The 21,749-nt window shown below is 41.0% G+C and overlaps 1 protein-coding gene across 8 annotated transcripts in view; it reads right to left on the bottom strand.

The window, feature by feature from the left end:
• The window catches only part of VPS13D (vacuolar protein sorting 13 homolog D), a 224,918-nt gene that overhangs the window by 82,880 nt on the left and 120,289 nt on the right, over positions 1-21,749 (bottom strand). For all 8 annotated transcript variants that reach the window (XM_072975362.1, XM_072975361.1, XM_072975360.1 and 5 more), the window contains 7 exons: positions 20,609-20,788; positions 19,066-19,182; positions 17,969-18,118; positions 13,617-13,766; positions 12,643-12,739; positions 10,337-10,485; positions 766-900 (listed from right to left, as the gene is read on the bottom strand). In XM_072975362.1, the coding sequence (XP_072831463.1) occupies positions 766-900; positions 10,337-10,485; positions 12,643-12,739; positions 13,617-13,766; positions 17,969-18,118; positions 19,066-19,182; positions 20,609-20,788 (978 nt within the window). The remainder of the gene's footprint in view (positions 1-765; positions 901-10,336; positions 10,486-12,642; positions 12,740-13,616; positions 13,767-17,968; positions 18,119-19,065; positions 19,183-20,608; positions 20,789-21,749) is intronic.

The following is a 21,749-nucleotide window of genomic DNA, read 5'->3' on the forward strand; positions in this document are numbered from 1 at the left end:
TTCCCCAGAGTCTACCTGGGGAGGGGCCGGTGCATAGGGAGGGCACGTTCAGACCTTCCAAGCAACCCTCCACTCCCTGTGTCCCTCCACTGTCTGAGTCCAGGGATACCCACTATATCACTCTCCTTACAGTTCAGTGTGAATATCACCAATGAGGAAAGTCAAGGAAGGAAGCAAAGAAAGAAAGGAGGGAAATGGGAGGGAGGTCGGAGAGAAGGGAACAAGAATAGGATATGTTTTAACTTTAATAGGATATGGCCTAGACCTATTTATTCATGGAAAAGTATGGCCTGGCTTTACATTTTGGTCTTTGCAGTTTGAATAATAAATACAAAATGGAAAGTGTCTAACTTGATAAAAAAATTTTTTTAAGTTCAACTCTACAGCAGAATCTCATAGACTCTAAGAACACTCGTGTGGCTGCTGAAAGAAGGCCCATGCCTGGTAAATAAGAGTTCACAGGCTTCTGTGTTATCGTTAAGGCATCGATGAAACCCTTAACAGTTGTGACTAATCTAGTGGAATTCCCTGAGACTAGTCCTGAGAGACAAGCCTGACAGCTCATGAATCAAATGCACTGCTCCATACAGGAGTTTCATGATGTGGAGGGGCTTCACGGGCTCTGACCTGACCCAGAGCACAATAATCGGAGCTGAGATGTTCACCTGGGTTCTCAACAGCGATGTCTGAGGAACCAGAATTCCCAACAACTAAAACAAACACTTTGCTTCTGCTCCAGCCACTAAGGACCACTCCACGGCTCACCTCCTGGAAGTGCTTGAGGACATCGTTGATAATGAACTCCTTGGTCTCATAGGGATGCACCCGAGTGAATGGGTCCAGATTAATCACAGCGTCTTCAAACCGAATCAAAGGAAATCCCAAGGTGCTTTTTAGGGCCTCGTCAGGGAAGAAAGGAAATGATAGACTTTAGCTTATACGATGGCCTTCCAAGGTACTTTAATTCTGGATTCCATGAAAGCTACAAGTCATGCCAACTTTCCAATGAGAGTCAAGGTTTACAATATTTAAAAACAAGGATTTTCCTGGTAATTATAAAAGTAAAATATTAGGAATATATATTACTCAACATAACATACATCACACAGAAAAAAACACTATTAGCTTCACAGCATAATTCTTTCTGATCTGTTTTCTATCTGTACGCTTGTCACGTTTTATTTTTTGACTAAAGCATACCACCCATATGGAAAAGTATACTAATCAATGTACAGTTCAATGATTTTTCCCAAAGTAAACACAATCACATAACATCACCCAGTCCCAAAAGTCGGTTTCTATCCCCATCTTGGAAGCACCCCCTCCCACTTGCGAACTCCCAGTCACCACTCCCTCTCCCCCTAAGGCAACCACTAACTTGACTTCTATCTCCACTGATCAGTTTTCCCTGCTTTGGACCATACCTAAACGCAACCATCGGTATGTACTTGGTTGTGTGTGGCTTCTTACAGTGAACATTAGGTCTGGGAGAATCACCAGGTTGTTGCACACAGCTGCAATTTATTTATTAACTGTCAGGGCTACGTAGTAATCCAACACACGAATAAAACAATGTATTTAACCACTGCTGTTGATGAACAGTTGTGCTGTTTCAAAATTTTTGCTTTTATGAGTAACGCTGCTATGAACATTCTTGGACGTGTCTTTGGGGCACATTTGTATGCATTTTTCTTGAATATCTACCTGGGAGTGGAACTGTTGGGTCATAAAGAATGTACGTGTTCAACTGCAGTCTATGCTGCCAAACAGTCTTCCAAAGCAGTTGAACTGGTTTACGCTCCCTTCAGCGGTCTATGAAATTTCCTGTTATTCTACCTCTTCACAACACCTGGTAAAGTTTTTAAAAAACAAATATTCTGATGAGTGTGTAATGGTAACCGAGTGTGGTTTTAATTTCCATTTTCCTGTTGAAAGATGAGATTAAGCACCTGATAATACACACATCAGCCTTGTGGATATACTTTTCTGTGAAGTGCCTACTGAAGTCTTTTGCTCATTTTTGTAGTGGATTATCTGTTTTTTCCTTACTGTTTTGTAGGAGTTTTTCTTATACATTCTGTTGAATGAATGTATTGCAAGTATCTTTTCCCATTCTGTGACTTGTCTTATCATTCTCTGGTGTTCTTTGATATCAGATATTCTTAGTTTTAATAAAATTGAACTTAATCTTTCCCTTTATGGTAAGAACTTTCTGTGTTGCAGTTAAGAAATTATCTATGCTAAGGTCATAAAGATATTCCATTATGTTTACTTATGGAATCTTTATTGTTTTACTCTTGACGTTTAAATCTACAATCTGCCTAGACATGATTATCATGTATGGTGTGAAGCAGAAATCAAGAAGCATCTTTTCCAGATGAATATCTAATAGACTAAATAATAGTTACTGAAAAGATCATCCTTTCCCTTATTGCAGTACAATATTAAGAGTACTACAGTGCAAACTTTGTTGTAATTCAAGTGACTGCACTAATGTGACTGTTTCTGGATTCTCTTTTGTGTTTCATTTTGTCCTGCCTTCTGCCAATACCACACTGTCTTAATCACTTTAGTTCTGTAATAATTTTCAAGTCAAACAGTGTAGGTGCTCCAACTTTGTTCTTTTTCTTCAGGATTACCTTGGTTATTCTTTGTACTTTTCATTTTCAAATAAATACTAGAATCAGCCTGTTAATCTGCCACAAAAAAAAAAAAAGCTAGAATTTTCAACAAGAGTGCATTGAATCTACAGATCAATTCAAGGAGAAACAACTTTACAATACTGAATTTTCCAATGTATTAATATGGCATGTCCCTTTAACTGTTTAGGCCTTTAAATTTTTCTCTCAATAATGTTTGATTGCTTTCTGTGTAGAGGGCTCATACACACTGTTGGACTCATTCCTAGGTATCTCCAGTACATTAAAAGTGGCCATGACTTCTTTGCATCTTCTGCCGCTAGTGGAGTCTACTTCCCCTCCACCTGCATCTGCACTAACCTGGTACTTTGTTTCAACCAATAAAATGCAGCAGAAGTAACACTGTGAGACCTCTGAGTCCAAAGCTCCAGAGATCTTGGAGCTTCTGCTCTGCCCTTTTTGATGTTTCCACCATGAGAAGCAGCTGAGAGTACCCTTCCTGAAGATGAAAAACCATGTGGAAGAGGGTTCTGTTGACTGCCAGCAAGTGCCTGACATGTGCTAAGGTCATCTTACACCATTCAGTCTCAGTGGACTCCAGATGACTGCAGCTACATGAATAACCACAGGTGAGTCCAGCTGAAAAAGCACCCAGCTAAGTCCAGTCCAAATTGCTGACCCACAAATTTGTGAACAAATAAAATGGTTGTTTTAAACCGCTGAGTTTTGGGGTGATTCATTACACAGTAATAGATAATGATACTGCATCTGATGTTTCCTTAATGCTATTGTAAATGATATCCTTCAAATTTCCCTTTCTCTATAATTGTTGCTGACACGTAGAGATGCAATTGATTTCTGTACAATGTCTCTGGTGACCTTGTTAAATTTACTTATTCATTCTAATAACTTAGCTGTACATTCTTTTAGATTTTCTAGGTAATCATGTTCTCTGAAAATAATAGAGTTTTAATTTTCCTGTCCAGTTTTTATACCATTTTTTTCTTTTATTTATTGCACTGGCTAGGACCTCCAGCATACCAGCAAACAGAAGCGGTGATGATGGCCATTCTTCCCTCTTTCAATACATCATCACTGAGTATGATATTTGGAGTCACTTTTTTATGGAGATGCTTCATCAGTTTAAGGTAATTCCTTTCTATTTTTTTAATACCTGTATTGTGGTATAATTCCTATACAGTAAACTATACATATTTCAGATATACAACTTGATGAATTTGATAGATGTATACAGCTATGAAACCACCACCACAATCAAGATAGCTAGTATTTCCATCACTCCCCAAGAAGTGCAAATTTCAAACTCTCGATTTATCCCTTCCCACCCCCTTTAGCCCCTGGTAACCATAAGTTTGTCCACTATGTCTGCGAGTCTGTTTCTGTTTTGTAGATAAGTTAATTTGCACCCTGTTTTATAGATAAGTTCATTTGTGTCCTTTATTTTTTTTAGATTCCACGTATAAGGGATATTATATGGTATTTTCCTTTCTCTTTCTGGCTTACTTCACTTAGAATGACAATCTCCTGGTCCATCCATGTTGCTGCAGACAGCATTAAGTTCCTTTCTACTTTTTGTTTGCTGAGTTCTTATCATAAATGGATGCTGAATTTTGTCAAAAGACTTTGGTGCAACTATTGAGATAATCATGTTTTTTTAAAATTCTTTCATTTCATTGATATAGTGAATGACATGATTTACTTGGAATGTAAATTTACACTCCTGGAATAAACCCAATTTGGTTATGATATACAGTTAACCCTTGGGCAATGTGGGGGTTAGGAGTGCCAACCCCTACACAGTCAAAAGTCCTTACATAACTTAACAGTCAACCCTCCATATCGATGGTTCCTCATCCACAGATTTGATCAACCACGAACATGCATTGCTGCAGAATGTATTGAAAAATAGCCATGTATAAGTGGACAAGTATTTTGAAAAAAACTGGTGTATAAGTGTTCAAGGGTCAACTGTATTTTCCTTTTTATACATTGCTATACTCGATTTGATAGCATTTTGTCCAAATTTCTTTCTTCTATGTTTGTGAAAAAAATTCTAGTCTACAATATTCCTTTATTATTTGATTATGTTCAAAATATAAATTAAAGTTTTCTGGTAAACTTCTTGAACACACTTACAAGTTATTTTAAATTCTGTATCTGATAATGTTATCTGGTTTATCTGTGAGTCTGTTTCTAGTATCTGTTTTTTCTCTTGGTAGGCCTGGTAATTTGTGACTGAATGCTACATTCTGTATAAAACCTTATAGACTTTAAATGAGTTTTTTGTTTCTAGAAGGCAGTTAAAGGGGCTAATCCAGCCAGTGTTTTCAGGGCTGGATTTCAGTCTTAGTAAATCTTGGTCTATATCAGTCTTTCTAAGGTTTGTTCTAGTCCTTCAGCAGTCTTCAGAGTCTGCCTTAAGTTCTTTTGGAACAAGAGTATGTTTAATTGAAATGAAATCATACAATAAAAGAAAAGCTAGGTGAAATTTTCTAAAACCAGAGAGTGGGAAAACTTTTTTGTGACTCAAGATCCAGACTCAAAAAGGCAAAAGACTGATAAATTTGACAATATAAAACAAAAGTTTTTGTATAATTTTTAAAAAATATACACACAACAAAAGCAAAGTAAAAAGACAAATGAAAAACCAAAGAACAAATACTTGCGACTTATATCAAAGACAAAACTTACATATAGAGTTTCTAAAATTAGAGGAGGTAAAAGACCAATAAAATGGTTTTTTTTAAACGGGCAAATGGCATGATCAGACTATTTAGTCCACAGAGGGAAAAAAAAAACTCCCTTTTAAAATAAACATATGGGTTAGGAAAAGAGAAGAACACTGAAAGAGGAGAATCAGAAAGGACAGACATCAAGAACAAAGAGGCGGCAATATCAAATATGGCGGAGGGCCCCACAAAGCTGAGGACAGGAAAAGGCCACTGGATCTAGCGCGCTAGGAAGTCACTAGTAAACGCCAACTAAATAATTTCAGAACAAAACATTTCAGAGATTAAGAGCATCCTCAAGTTAATTTAGCCTAAATGCTAATTCAGCCTAACACTCTCATTTCTTTAAATAAATAAAACCAAAGAAATGTGAAGTGGATGGGCTAAACTCCCACAGCTGGTTACCTTAGACTTGAATGTGCTCATTTTCACAACAGCACCTACCTCTGAGGCGGACGGCATGAGGACCAGAATAGAGGACTGTTTGTTTCCCCTGAAAAACCTTCTGCTCTGCACTCTTGCCTGCCTCACCCATCCATGTGAGTGGTGAGTGACGATGGGGTGAGCAGGCACTATTCCCTCATGTCACTGACAGAGAAACGGGCCCAGGAGGCCTAACCACTTTGCTCAGAGCCACACAATGAATATGCTGGGAAGGCCAGGTGGTGACATCAGCTCGGCAGTTTGCTTTGTCAACACAACTCTGAGCATTGCTTTCTTCTCAGAGAAGAGGAAGTGAGATCAAAACAAAGGCCTCAGGCAAAAGCTTTTTACCCCACCTTCCTCACTGCCACCAAACGCTGACGGGGAACCACACATAATATACAAAGCCTTCTAAAACCTCTACTAAGGCGTCAAAACCTTCATGAGAGACACTCTCCCCTTTCTGAGTGGCTCACGTGCTTGGTCTGAACCAAGGAAATATCCGGGCCCTTCAGTAAACATTATCTTCACCTGGGACTGCGTTTGGGCCTCCCACATTTGAAAAAGCTGAGATACAGCGTATGGGTATGGATTGCTCTGCCCCCTTCAGGCTGTCCTGGTGAGTCAAAGCAGAAGAGGTGAGAGGGAAAGAGCAAGGGGGCCTTCCCTTGTAGTCACTAGTGACTAGTTAAGTACAGTAGTATACAAAGCTGATGCTTATTTACTCAAGTAGCCGACGGTTTCCTGTTATCAAATTGATTCTGGAGAAAGCAATCTGTGCTCCTAAGTTCCTAATAAAAATAGGAAACTGTCTATTTCTACCTCCACCAGACAAAAACTGCTGAAGTCTTCCAGAAGCTTTACAGAGCTGAAAGAAGAAATACCTGTCCACGTGCCCTAAGGTCTCAGATCAAAGCTAGTCCCTGGGCCCTGTCCTTTCCTTTCTGAGTTTATACTGCACTAAACAAAACTGTCTGGAATTCATTCTTTAAAGGTTTATTTATGGTGTATAGAGACTGTTTATGTGAAGCAGGGTATTTGCCCATTTCCCTCTTGGGACAGTGTTTAAAACTACAGGGATATTTCCCTCTCTGGCACTTTCTGAAATACAATTAACAATACTGGATCTTTTTTCCTTTTAACAAATCTGGTTTTTATTTAGGGAGGGGAGGAAAAAAGTAAAGGGTCTGAAGTTTCCCAACAAATTATTTCAAGCCTTTGAGAAGACAGTTTTAGGCTTTTTAAATAGTGTCTTTGTTTGAAATTCCCCCTCACCCCCACCCTCTTGCTCTCTGACCATTAAAATGTGGGTTTTCTTCCAAACTAGATTGCTCAATTAAAGCCTTTCTTTTGTAATACCCCAATGTTCTAAATGGGAAAAGGACTGCTGTAGGCCACCTTGTGAAACCTTTTAAAGGCTCCTGGACTCTTTTGATCTAAGAAAAGTAAAGAAAAGAAAAGAAAAGAAAAGAAAAGAAAAGAAAAAAAACCCCAAAGGACATACAAACTACCTTGCATTTTCGATATTGCTCCCCTGCTCTCTAACACGCAAACTTGGGAGGATAATGGAGAACGGGGGTGGGGGGGGGCTGCTATGCTTTCGTCTCCGCACTTGTGAGATGGAACTATTATCTCCCCTTCTTCCATCACAGAGTAAGGAATCCAATTGAGACAGCAGATGTGAAACTGCTTTGAGTCCCTCTGAACAGACACTCTATCTGGCAATAACGTACCCTCAGTGTAAACCCGAAGAGATTTCCCTCTGAGATTTCTGACAGCCTCACTTCTGGCCTGGAGTCAAGAGAATCAAGATAATTATTCCTTCAATACAGAAGACATGGTTACCTTTTAGTCAGACTCTTGTGATTCCTGTTCTGGGACAGGACTCCATTTCCTAAGCACATACTTTTAGCCATTGCATATTCATCTCAAAGAGCACCCTGCTCTTCCTAAGAGCTACTAATAAAGGGATATTACTCTGTTAGAAAACTCTTTGAATAAATGACATTATTTCATGAGTCCCAGACTCCACTAGGAGAACTCAAAGCACAATAAAATGGTGACTTCCACAAGCTGAGATGTTAACTCTGACGTCCCAATTCCCAGCACCCTGTTTGAAACATTAACGTTCCACATTCAGGGTGCCCCCATCCCACACCTCATCACATGGCTGCTCCATCAAATTTAATAATCATTTGAAGAACACCTTGAAAATGTTCCTTCAATATAGTGCCAAATGAAACATTCAACTTAAACAATTTCCAGTTTATTGCATGCAGAGCATACATACAAGCATGAATACCACGTTAACTGAGGATCTGGAGGTACTTCAACTGTAGAAAATCACAGTGCATTTGTCAGTCTGGGAGGAAGTTCTCTACTGGGAGCAATTTCAAAGGAATAGTTAGGTGTCTGTGTTTCTTAGTAAGATGATTTAAAAAACAAGAAGTCCTTAACTCTCAGGAAATGCTTAACATTGGTTTGTTGGGTGAGTGCCAAGTGTTCTGGGGGAATATATACTTTATCAAACAAACCCATTCCAAAGGGTCACATAAGTCAAGTGGATACTTGTGGATATTAGCAAGATAGTGGTTTTCCCATGGTTTTCCCCCCACTCCCATGCTAATTTTAAGTATCTTCAGTCTCCTGGGAAACATGAAATTAAAGCAAATTAAGCAGACAGGATAACCCACGGAGGAGGCACTGTTCTCAGGATGGCTGGAGGAGCAACTACTGCTCCTTGGTCCTGACCAGCTCATCCCATCTGCTGCCTTAATGAAGTAGTCACCCTCACCCTGCCCTTACCCAAATATGATCTGATGCTGACCAGACTACTGTCTTGTTACCTGAAAGTCTATTTTAGAAGTTGTGAGCTGGCAAACCATGGGCTCCATCAGGCCCACACATGTGTTTTGTTAGGCCCACAAGGTTTTAAAAATCAACAACAACAAAAAAACTCAAATTGGCTTGCCAACATTTAAAAACCAGGAGATTCCACATAAAAATCCAGATTTCCGGCTTCACTTTAAAAATCTGAAGATTTGGCAACACTGGGTTCACACTACCCCGCGACAACTGGCTGGCGCTGCGCTGTGCTGCCCCCTTCAGATGGAGCACGCACACTCCGTGGGCCACGGACCCCACTGGGCTGCTTCACTTGCTCGTGCTGCTAGCGCAGTCCTGGGAGGCATCTGAATTTATGACTCCAGGTTTACTACTTATTTGTTCACGTCTCTAGCTATTCTTGTTCAGAAAGAGAGACCACCTTGGAGCATCTTAAAGGAGGCAGGATACAGCAGTGGCAAAGTCTTAGACTGGTCGTTAGAGGGGAGATAAGATGCCTTGACAACCATCTTCAAGTGCAACAGAGAAAAGAGCCAGAAGCAGTGGGTGCCAGCTGCAGGGAGGCAGATACAGATTCCACCTAAGGAAGGACTGTCCAACAGGCTCCCGGGCTCCGCTCCCGCTCCCATCATTACCTATTCATACAGGCTTCAGGGACAAAACACTCTGAACTCCAAAATCCTTGTTTACCCAGCAAGGGGGTCGTTAAGGGCTCTTAGAGCTCTAAAATTCTCTGATTCCTTATATGCTAAGGGGTGCACAGTACAGGGGGAAAAAAATAAATATATATATGGACTTCAGAGTCAGATAGACTTAGATTTGAATTCTAGTCCCATCCCTTAACTTTAATAGATTTTATTGCAGGAAATAAAGATGGTATTGAGTCTGGATCTGCCGAGTGCATATCAAGACGCCCCACGGGAGTGTTACATCCTGACGTGGTGGTGGGGGAGGCCACATCTCAGTGGGTGTGAGGCCATGTCCTCCTTGAAGGTGGCAGACACTTCTAGTGCCAACCATTCAAGAAGAGGTGACCACTTAGAAAGGAGGAGAAAAGGAGGACAGGCAGTTCTTGGCACAAAAGGGAAGATACTGTCTTGGCTGTAGCTTTTCTCGAGTCTTGGGAGCGACCCTAGGAAAGGAGGCTTTTACCTCATTGAGATAAGCCAAGAGCTAAGCAGAAGGCAGATGGGGTTTTATGTAATTCTGTGTTTACTCTCTTTTATTACTCTTTAATCTTCAGCAGTCATACTTAAACATTAAAAAAGAGAGAGAGAGAGAAATAGACAATTAACCCTTAAACAACACAGGTCTGAATGTCATGATCCACTTACATGTGGGTTTATTTTAATATTAAATACTGCTTAGTACTATGTGATCCTTGGACGCAGAACTGCACATATGGAAGACTGATTATAATTCATGTGCAGATTTGACTGCAAGGAGGGTTGATGCTACCAATCCCAGGACCATTCAAGGATCAACCGTATACACATACATACACATATACACGCATGAGTTGATAAACTTTCTCAAAAAAAAAAAAACAAAAACAAAAAACAAAACCCTGTAAAAATATCTGCCACAAAAATGATGCTGGGCAGAAAAAGCAAACAGTGAATGTATTCATTCTTTTCCAAGGAAAAGTCATTTTTAAAACTTATCCAGCTGTCAGCTCACCTTGAGATCCAGTGGCAGCTTGTTGGAGGTAAACACACTCAGCTTGATCTGGGGGATGCTGATTTTGAGATTTTCAAAGTAGTATCGAATAGGTGTCCCGCCTTGCTCAACTGTCTTTTCATGGAGGCTTTCATCGTATTTTTCCACCTCTGGTACAAAGGTAGAATTTTTTTTTTTGAAAACTAAATCTCTTGAAGTCTCATGATTCAAACACTTTCATTCACATTGAAAAAAATTCATAGAAAAATGTAAACATCTATCTCTCTAAGTTTAGTTTTCCAGGGTTCAGTAATATGTACAGCATACTGATGATATTTCTTTGTAAAAGCAGATCTGGTTCCTGTTATCAAAAAGGTACAATAGCTTGATCTTTTGATTTGCAACTCTATACCATCTGGCAGATATCATCTCTGGAAAAAATAATACAGGGGGAAAAGCCAGAGGCCATAGGTGTGTTTGCTGGCAAAGTGTTTTCTAGAAACTGTGTGTTCATTATTAATATTATTATTTTAAGTGACCCAGATTACCTGTATTTATTTCATAAAATGATATCCAGATAAGTACTTGGAGTATAGTTTAACTGAATCATAACCAACAACACAATGATTAAATGTTGAATCTGAGCAAAACATAATGTCTTAAAAAGAAACACGCTGCCGGCTAGGAAGAACCAACATCATGACAAGTGGCACCCTCTCCCACGTGGTGGACACTGCTTAAACAGCACAGTGGAGGCAGATGCCTCACACGTTATCCCATGAAGTAAAAAGGCTGACATGGGCCAAAGCACAGCAGTGTGCTCTTCACCGTGATGCTGCGCCCACACCCACGTGGGCAGCTTATTTTCATTTGGATTCATGTGCTTTAGAAATGAAACCAAAGAGACCGTGCATACCTACATATAAAACACATTTATAATGTAAAGCTTTTATAGTTCTACTTATAGAAAAAAGGGAATAGGTTTTTAAAAAAATGCACCTGCAGCACAGACCAGCTTATCTGCATTCAGAGAGCAGAAATAGCTAGAGAAAGCAGAGGAGAGTCCCTCAGTGAAAGGCAGGCGAGGATTTCATAAAAGTCTAAGTCCACGAGACAGTGCTTGGGAGAAATTTCTTCAGAGCAACTTAGAAGAAAATGCATGTCCAGTCAAATTTAAAGTAAAGCTTCCCAGGAAGGTATCAAAAGAGAACAGCTACCTGGCAGGCAGGCTCAAGCGGCTGTCTGAACACACACACACACACACACACACACACACACACACACACACACACACACACACACACACACACACACACACACACACACACACACACACACACACACACACACACACACACACACACACACACACACACACACACACACACACACACACACACACACACACACACTGGCGTTCCAGCCCAAAGTGGGGAACGCAGCATTCAACAGACAGGGTCTTGCTCTTGATCCCAAATATAGTTGAAGCTTAAATTCTAAGTCTGGGATAAAATGCCAAAATATTTTTCTTGCATTGTGTGCATGTATGTACATATGTACACATGTCCCCCAGGATTTTTTTTTCCCTCACTCTAGCGAACAAAGGCCGATAATATTAAAAAAATTTCTATCTTATCATTTCTTCAGGCTTAATATTTAGCTTAGTGTTCAAAAGACTAAGCATTACTGACTTCTTTCTAAGCTCGCAAAGGCCACAATGAAGAATGTAAAATAAAGAGACAACAACTAAATTATTTCTGTAGCACGGCTGGAAAATTTAAGTTTTTCAATAGCTTATCTTACTCCCCTCTCCAAAGAAGAATAAAGTAACTAGAAACCTTTGTAATTACATTAAGGCATAAGGGTATGGATGTGAAAAAAAAGTTAAGGGGTTGAGGCTAGCCAATTTTTTCCCCTAAACTAAACCAAAGGAACCGCCAAAGGGATTTCTGTTTCTTGGCTCTGAATCTGTTTAATAAACAAAGGTTAAGAAACAAAGTGGTTTGCTAAATGACTAACATCATTTTTGCTATGCTAAAGCAGATGAGTCAAGAACACAGGAAACAAAGAGGAATCCACACTGCTTCCTGAAGGCTCGTCCTGGGTATTCTGGGGTACCAGCAGACCCTCGGAGCAGCTTCCTTCTACAGACACACCCCAGTACCTGCCCACAAGCAAGACTTGGAAAGAGAACCACTGAACCACACACCTTAGTCTCCCAGCTCAGACTATGAAGTGGAAAAGGAGCTTGCTAGGTTCACAAGCAGTCTAAAAAATGCCATCCTGTGGCCAATGCCCAGATTCAAACCTAGAACATTTGATATTACCTGATTCTGCTTGATCGTAGCCGAAGAAACTCAGCAGCTTGAGGAGCAGTTTCTCCTCAATTTGCACCGTGAATCTCTGAGCTGTGACCATCAGATGCTAGAGAGAAAGAAATTCTGATTTACAGTGTGAATGCCAGAGGAACTTTCATCTGCACCATTAAGAAGGTCCCAGTGCCACGACACGGTCTCTTCACTTACATGATTTCGTAATCTTATTGCCAAGTTTTTCTGGCTCATCTCTCTCTACATTGTTATAATTAACCCCAAATTCCAGAAAATGTTTAGTAGACGATTCACTGTCCTATTGTTTGGTTCCCAGGGCATCTGGGTCTGGTTAATCAGGATTATACTTTCAGATGCACTGTGGTGGATGAGCTTTATGGCACTGAGCTCACACGGATGGCAGCTAGTTTAAGGAGCAGCAGAACTGGGCTTGTGAATTTGAGGGCCACATGCAGGCTTGGCCCCTGCTGGCAATGGTGACAAAGGACCAGAAATATGAGAAGCAACCTCTTAGCTCCCACTCTTCCAGAACTTGGTGCTGTAACAGGTAGCTTACATGTGAAGACTTCCCCAAGAAAGCAAGCTTATCGCTTCTGAATGATCTGCTTTCAGTAAACAGTGTGGCGGCCTACAGAGGAGAATGTCTGTCCCAGGGTCAGGCACCCTCTACCCCTTTTCCAGTCTTGGATTATTATTCTAACAATACATCAGATCATGCCTGGTCACGACTGATCTAGAAGATGCTACACTTTCCTGCAGAGACTTCATGCTGATGAATATGGACTCTGGCCCCTGTGGATTTAGTACTATCACCTGTGGGGTCATCGAAAACACAAGAGGAGAATATAAAGTGCTAAGAGGGGTTCCTGTCAATCTCACTTCATAATGTACTGAGTCACACATGCCTTACCCCCCAAGCCTGCACTGCTGTGCCAAGACCTTCCGGGGTGGTATCCAGCCCACCAGCCTACCTTGTAGATGTTGGTCAGTGCGCTCTTACTGGGGAACTTCACTGCGTTCACCTGCACGGCAGGGCCGGTCTCAATGACCTCATTCTCGTTGCTCAGGGGAGTCACATAGAGCATGAAGGGCTGAGTGGTGCCAATGAGCTGATTGTCCACCTGGGACATGAAAAAGCAGCAAAACAGAGACAGACAAGTTGCTTAGTTTTCATTTTTACCTTTGGGATCTCGCAATATGAAGGTCACTCAGAAGGTACCTTTGGGAAAACACACTCTCACTAAACCCAGCAATAACAATAGTGGTAGTAATAATAACGGGCTAGACTTTCTAAGGTGAGTACTACACGCCAAGCACCAAGCTAGTCACCTCCTGTGCGTTAGCTTGTCAAGTCACACGGCAGCCCGGGGATCCAAGACCTTAAACTCAGGGCTCTGCTGCAGTCCTCGCCGCCACCCTGAGGACCACCACTGTCCTCACGTCACAGATGGAGGAGTGGAGGAGAGAGGCCCTTGTTTAGGGTGGTTCCTAGTCAGTGACAGAACAAGAACTTGAATCTAAGTCCGTCTGAACCACAACACTACTGATGCTTCTCTTTTACTCCAAATTCCCTGAAGTAAGACAACCAAAATAGAGAATCGGTAGCAAACGGCTACCAAGAGGGCCTGTCCTAAAGTCAGCTGCCTTCTAGGAATGAGATGATGACATCAGCGGCATCAGGACCCCTCTACTCACCCTGCCCCACCCCACCCCGCCCCCATCAGCACCATAACCAAGCACACACTCCCTACTCTCCTGCAAGCTTAGGGGCGGCTGGAGGCTCGTGGCAAGAAGCAACCATCTTCCGTCTCTGTCTTACACTAAAGGCCCACACTGGGAAGAGGAAAGAGGAGAGAACGTGTGTTGGGAACCCCGAAGTGTACTTTCCACACATCCCCTGACATGTTCCTTACCACAGCTCTGAAGGTTAGGTAAGTCTTACTCCTCCCCATTTTACAAGCAAGAAAACAGAAGCTTAGAGAAGCTTAGAAGTTAAATTACTTGCCCACATTCATAAGCTAGTAAGTGGAAGAGCTGGGATTCAAATGCAGGTATTTCCAGCACCAAGCCTTGACCATTCCATTATGTCACAGGGGTCTCCACACGACCTCACTGTACAATCGCTGCGCACGGTCCTCTTGTTGCTCTCAAGACACAAAGAAGGGCGAGAGACTAAGAGCACGTCTTCCGACTTCCGTTCTGCTTCCTACCACGTGCTCTGTACACAGCAGCCAACGTGAGCTTTCAAGAGTACAAGTCCTGTCCCTCCTTCCTTGACATGTGCAGTGGCTTGGCTTTCTCTGAGGACGGGACCGCACTTTCCAGCTTAGCCTCCCAGGCCTGCTTGCCCACTTCTCCAAGCTCACCACAGCCCACTCTCCGCCAGGGTCCCTGCCATCCAGACACACAAGCCTCCTAATTGTTTCTCAAAGGTGGGCAAGTCTCTCCTCCCTCAGTCTTCGGATTTTCCAGAACATTTTTCCCCTGGTATCCTTCTCTTGAGTGTGCTCATTCTCTTCCTCCAAGGTCAGCTCAGCTGTCACTTCCCCAGGAAGATCCTCCCAGGCCACTGGACCTAAAGCAGCACCAGCCCCCTTTACTCCTTCATAGCAGTTATTCCAGCTTGTAATGATCTGTTTGCCTGTGTGTTCATTAACTGGCCAACTTCTTCCCTAGGCTGATAGCTCAGAGAGCAGAAATCTCTTCTTTTGAGTCACCGCGGTATCTCCGGAGCCTGGTACCATGCCCGGCACACAGCTGATACCCAGTAAGAATTCACCAAGCGAATGAATCACCTGTCACATCCAATAGGTGAAATGACAGTAAAGTCTCACCTTATTCTGACCTTTTCTTTGTTCCTTCCCCAAATGCATTTGATACAAGTGAACTAACTGAGAATTTCTAATTCTTATTTTATTCTCCCAATTAAATTAGACACTCCCTAAGGATAGGGCTATACTTTGTTTTTAAAACTTCTTCCTTATAGCACAGTAACCATAATAAACTCTCAAATCTGTTTATTTTCTATACTTTACAGCACACATTAAATCAAGAGGTATTATAGGAATCTTTTTAATTACAGTAAGAAGTTAATGAAATTAATGAACAGCAGATGGCTCCTTGGATCTTCTCTGTAAGGTCAAAAGAGAAAAAGAAATAGAGGTATAGGGTATTATTTAACTTTCTGCCTTCAAACAAATGGGAAGTGATTAGCCTGAACTCTGCTATTTGTGATATATGATAAAAGTAAAAAATTCTTCTGAAAAGAGGTTTTGGCATGGATGGAAGCACCATTTCCTTCTGCCTGAATGATGCCCTTTAACACTTTTTTTGTAGTGTGGATCTAAGGGAAATGAGTTCTTTTAGTTTTTGAATGTCTAAAAACATCATTAAGTCACCCCTGTTCTTGAACGATAACGTTCGCTGGACACAGAATGATAGGTTGGCAGTTTTTTTTTCCCTTTTAGCGTTGAGATGCTGCTTACTGTCTTTTCACTTGCATTGCTGCATAAGAAATCAGCTGTCATTCTCACCTTTGTTCCTTGCAAGTAGCATGGCTCTTTTAATCTGGATGCTTTATCACTGGTTTTGAATAATCTAATTATGATGCACTTTGGTGTCGTTTCCTTCATGTTACGTGTGTGGCGAGGTAGTGGAGGGTGTGGGTGTGGTTTTGTGTTTCAGCTTCTGTGAGTTTATAGTTTTCACTAAGTTTGGAAAATTTATGGCCAAAATTTCTTCAAATATTTTTTTTCTGTCCCCTCCTCTCTCTCTCCTCTGAGAACTCTAGTTATCCATGTATCAGGTTGCTTGAAGTTTTCTCACAGGTCACTGATGCTGGTGGGTTCTGGGGGTGGTTTGTTGGTTTTTTTTGGTGGGGGGATTATTTTTCTCTCAGTATTTCAACTGGGACAATTTCTACTGTTAAGACTTCAAGTTCATTACTCTTTTTCTCTGCACTGTGTCATCTGCTATGGATCAAACCCAGTAATTTTTCATTTCATTTTAATCTTTGAAGTTTGATTTGAGATTTTTGTAACTTTCATGTCTCTACCTAACTTTTTGAACATGTAGAAAAGAGCACAGTTATAATAAATTTTAATGTTCTTCTCTGAAAATTCTAACATCTGTGTTAGCTCTGGGTTGGTTTAGACTGATTATTCTCTTCATTATATATTGCACTTTTCTGCCCTTTGCACACCTGGTATTTTTTGATAGGATGCCAGATACTGCGATTTTTACTTTGTTGGGTGCTGAATGTTTTCTGTATTCCACTAAATCTTGAGCTTTGTTCAGGGATATAGTTTATTCACTTGGAAACAGATCCCTCCTTTCTGAGCTTCCTTTTATATGACTGATATGTTAGGTAGGTCTGGAGCAGTGTTCAGCCTAGGGTTAACAGCTCACCACTGAGGCCCAAGACTTTCTGGAAGACTCTTCCCAACGTCCCACACATTATTAGTTTTCCCAGTGTGGCTGGGGGAACAAGCACCATCTCCAGGTGTAGGTGAGCAGCAGGCGCTGTCCCTGTGACCCTCTCAGGTGGCAGTTTCCTCACATACATCACTATTCTGTCCTCTGCTGAATCCTCGCACGGATCCTCTGTAGACCTCCCAAGGTTTTGTTCTGTGCAGCACACTTCTCCCAGGTCTGCTGTCCTATGAACTGTGGCTTCCCTGGTCCTAGGATTCTCAGCTCTGTTTGTTCACCTCATCCACCCTCCTGGGCTCTGTCTCAGTCTTTCTTCCTGGTGCCACAGCCTGGAAACATTTTCAAGGCAGTAAGCTGGGGTGACTGCAGGGCTCACCTCTTTTGTTTCCCAGCTCTCAGGGTCACTATCCTTTGCTGCCTGATGTCTAGTGTCTTGAACCTGTTGTCTCCTTTTTTATCTGGATTTTGGGGTTGTTTCAGGTAGGAGAGTAAGTCTGGTCCCTGATACTCCATCTTGGTCAGAAGCACATGTCCAGTTCCCTTGTTTTTCTCCCTGTGGTGAACTTCAGTTTCTCCAAAGGATGGTTAGATGATTTCCTGCTGTTTTTTCTATTGGCAAGACAGGGAACCATGGGTCACCTTCCTCTGGGCCATCTTGCCTAAATTACCTAAGTTACTGATGTACTAGTTACTATATTCAGAATTCTGCTATATAGAAAAATTAGTCAGACAAATAAAGGTCAAAATAGGAATTTTCATAGGATGATTTTCTGAAGGCCACAAGATATTTGTGCCAAAGCATTAAAGTTTTTAGAATATCAAACACTGGATCTGGTCGCGTATTCAGCAGGAACACAAGGAGATCAACAAGCTCTGAGCCTCCCCCACTCACCTGAACATCCTGTATGCTGAGCTCAAGCATGTGACTGGTTGCCAACTGTGTGTAGTGCACATTGATTCCTGTAAGACTTGCAAATACCAGTTCTTCTGGGACTTTATTAATTAAAGACAACCCAATTCCACCTTCTAACTTCACAAGCACCTGAAAGGAAACCAAAATATGGCAGACTGACAGTTTAAAACAGACCTCAAGGTAGCCAGGAGAGTACAAGTAAATAAATGGCTTTAAATCCTTCTACTTTGTCTCTGAGCAGGTGAAAATCACTTAGGAGAGCTGTACGGGTCACCATGCTAGCTCAAATTCCCCCATTTCACTAGAGGCCTTCCTCTCTAGGCACACTCCCCAACCCAAACAGAACCCCAGGGTCACAGGATAATACCTCCACCAGAGCACTGATGACATTCTGCCTTTCATTACAGGAGAATCTTTCTCCCAGTCCAGGGGGCCAGCTCTTAATAAGTTATTCACCAAATTTCTATATCCAACATACTGCTTTACATATAGGTATTTGATTTTTGGAAAAAAAAGTTTTGGAGGGGAGGTAATTAGATTGGTTGATTGATTTTAATGGCGGTACCAGGGATTGAACCTAGGACCTGCACAAGCTAGAATCACTCTACCACTGAGCTAAACCCATCTCCCTTGATTTTCTTTTTTAAGATCACTGAGTAAATATGGAATAAGTGTGCTTTTTCACATTCATTCCATGTTCCTTTTCAAACTTTTCACTTTTTTTCCAATGCCCAAATGGGGAGAGAAGAAGGAAGGTGTCAGAGTCGGTTGGGACCCCCTAAAAATCTAGTTTGCTTATTCTCAACCTTCAGTCCTGTTTAAATTCAAATAGTTTATCTTTCTTTATTTTCATCCTGTTTTAGCAACATTTATTACATTCTGATTTGATTTTAGCTGTCATTTAACTAACATATTCACACATTCATGTGATAACATTAAGTACTGCAAAGTGACATGTATATTTAGAAGTCATAGAGGGCAGAAAGAAAAGAGAAGGTCTAAACTGAGAAAATCAGGGAGCAAACTTCTAAACAAATTTACAATAAAGAAATGATCTTGCAATAGCTAAAACTTACTTCCAGTTCCTGCTCTGTGTCTGGATTCTTTAATTTCTGCAGCTCTTGTTCAGTAACAGGAAGTTCATCCACTTCATATGATGAACGGTCACTTTTCCGCTGGGAGAAATCTGTTATCTGAAGTCAAAACACTGTCCTTAGTAAGAGGGTTCATACTTTCATGGTGAAACCCAAGCAATACCTACTGTGTAAATCGAAAGTCACTATATGCTCAATAATCCCATGGCAGTAAATGGTCTCCACAGCACCGCCAAGGTAAGATTTATGTAATAATGAAGCAAACCTGGTTTTGAGTCTATGTGACAAACACCAAGCTGTAGACCTTGGGCTTCACATAGTGGGGGTTATGCATCTGCAGGTGATCTAGAATTAGAGCTCGAATCAAGATGTGCAAACCTCAGGATCCTGGCATTCATTTTTTGCCTTAAGAGAAGGGTGCTTTTTAAAGAGGTTTTATGGATTATGATGTACTATCTTAGAAAGTTCACTATTACACACCAAAGTCTTTTCTTCTTCCTCAACTCTCTAATTCACCATGACCTGATAAATCCTTATCTTCAGCACATATCTCTCTCTGAGCTACAGACCCATATTTACACTGACTTCTGGACATCTTCGTGTAGATATCATATACTCAATACAACCAAAACGTACCTCCTCATTTCCCCCAGCAGTCTGCTCTGTGTACATCTCCTAGGGAGGCAGCTTCTCGTCCTCCAAGTTGCCCAAATCAAAATCATGAAGGCCACTCTTGACTCCTTCCTTTCTCTCATCCCCACATTTTTAATCAGTCAGTAAATCTGATTGACTCTGCCCCTTAATAAGCTTTCATTTCTATTTGTTTCCCTCCATCCTCCTCATGCCCACCCCCTGCCATTTATTCTAGTTTGGGTCATCATAATCTCTCATCAGGGAAGTTCGTCCATTTGTTTACTAGACTTGGTTCAGTATCCAGAACCGTGCCTGGCTCTAACCGAAGCTCAGTAAATAACTGTCGAGTGGACACCCTCATTCTTAGGGCAGAGCCCCTCCACCTTACCATCTTGGTTTGGCTAATTATTTTCAGTTAACCTTTAGATCCCAGCTCAAGTATTACTTCTCTTAAAAGGCCCCTGCCAGTCTCCAAATCTGGGAATATAAATTCTTTCTCCATATTTCTCACACCACCCTCCACTCCTACTTTCATAACACACTTTAATTGTCTGATGAGACACCTCATATATCTTATTGTGGTTAATGCTATTCATACATCAATTGTTTAAACATGTAAGTGTGTATATATAAAGACTAATAATAATAATATGTACTGTTCTTGGCATTATCGTCTTTAATTCTTAACACTTTTCTCTTATATCATCTTTTATTTTACCTATACTTTAATTCTTATAACAACTTGGTGAGGTAGGTCTTATCCCCATTTTATAAATAAAGACACCATATCCTCATATCCAGCATAAATATTTCAATTAATCTTTGTTGAACGACTAACCATGGGAGGGGGAGCACACTGAGATTCAGGTCAGTTCTTACGATAAATTATCACCTGGAGGGCTCTAGTGGGTCCATCTGGGATGACTCTGATGGATAACATTCCAGAACCAGGCCTCATTTTTTGGTTAGTGAATTGTTGTTCAGGTGGAACTGGCCCCAGAAGCTCCATGGAGGTGTCAGGCCCAAGAACAACTTCAGCTCCATCAAACAAACCAGAAAGTCCTCCTTTGGCCTAAAAGATAGAGTAAAAATGTATAAGAAAAGGCAAAGGCACTGACTTTGACAATTTAACATGTCATCTGAAACAAGTTACCAAATTTAAACTCTTCTGAAGGGTCATGGTCAACGTATAGTAAAGTGTTTGCTATTTTTCCAGCTTCATATATGATTGCTTGGGCAAGATGGAAAGCTACGCTACATGAATTTAGGAAACTCTGGGTAAGATAATTCCATGAATACAGTATATTGGTTTAGTAATAACTTCTAGTCATTAAGATAGGCTTTTTAAAAAAAAAAAAAAAGAAAAAGTACCTGTTTCTCTGAGTACTCTCATTAGCGTTTGCTTAAAAATCTGAAACATTCTGAAAATAAAGCAATTATCACTATCACTCAGCTTTCCAATAAAAAACAAATTCTAGAGTTGAAAATCTTCCCAAATAGGCATATGGCTGGACAATCAACTCAAATATTCAAAAGTTGGTACCTCTTCTAAAATGAAACAGGGAACTGTGAACGTCACCTGATAACCAGTATTCAGGCCTTTGGAGAGAAGTACCTTTGCACTATATACGCCAAGTGCAGTAGAAGTCTGCAGAATGATGCCTCTGGGAGAGTGAATACAGGGCTAGAGAAGACAATGGCTAGAGTGTCTCGATCCTCTTTGTTAGTTTTTAAATACTGACTAATGAAAAGGAAACTCTGAGCTGGGTTTCTAGGACAGATTTCAACATGGAGAAAGCTTTTATGACTGTTTCAAGTTTAGAAAGAAAGTGCATACACAGCCTTATAAGGGCAGTGTCAGAAAATGTTTTTAATGCCTTCAATTACTTTATTCAGAATAATAAGATTGAAGCAAGCTTATTTTCCTAACCAAAACACATTTTGCTCTGCTGAATACTGTTATTATAGGTCACTCACAACCAGAGAAACGATGAAATAGATTCAAGAAACAACAAACAGCCAGAAAGGGATTT

The sequence above is a fragment of the Vicugna pacos genome, chromosome 13 (assembly GCF_048564905.1).
Source record: "Vicugna pacos chromosome 13, VicPac4, whole genome shotgun sequence".
Classification (NCBI taxonomy): Eukaryota; Metazoa; Chordata; class Mammalia; order Artiodactyla; family Camelidae; genus Vicugna; species Vicugna pacos.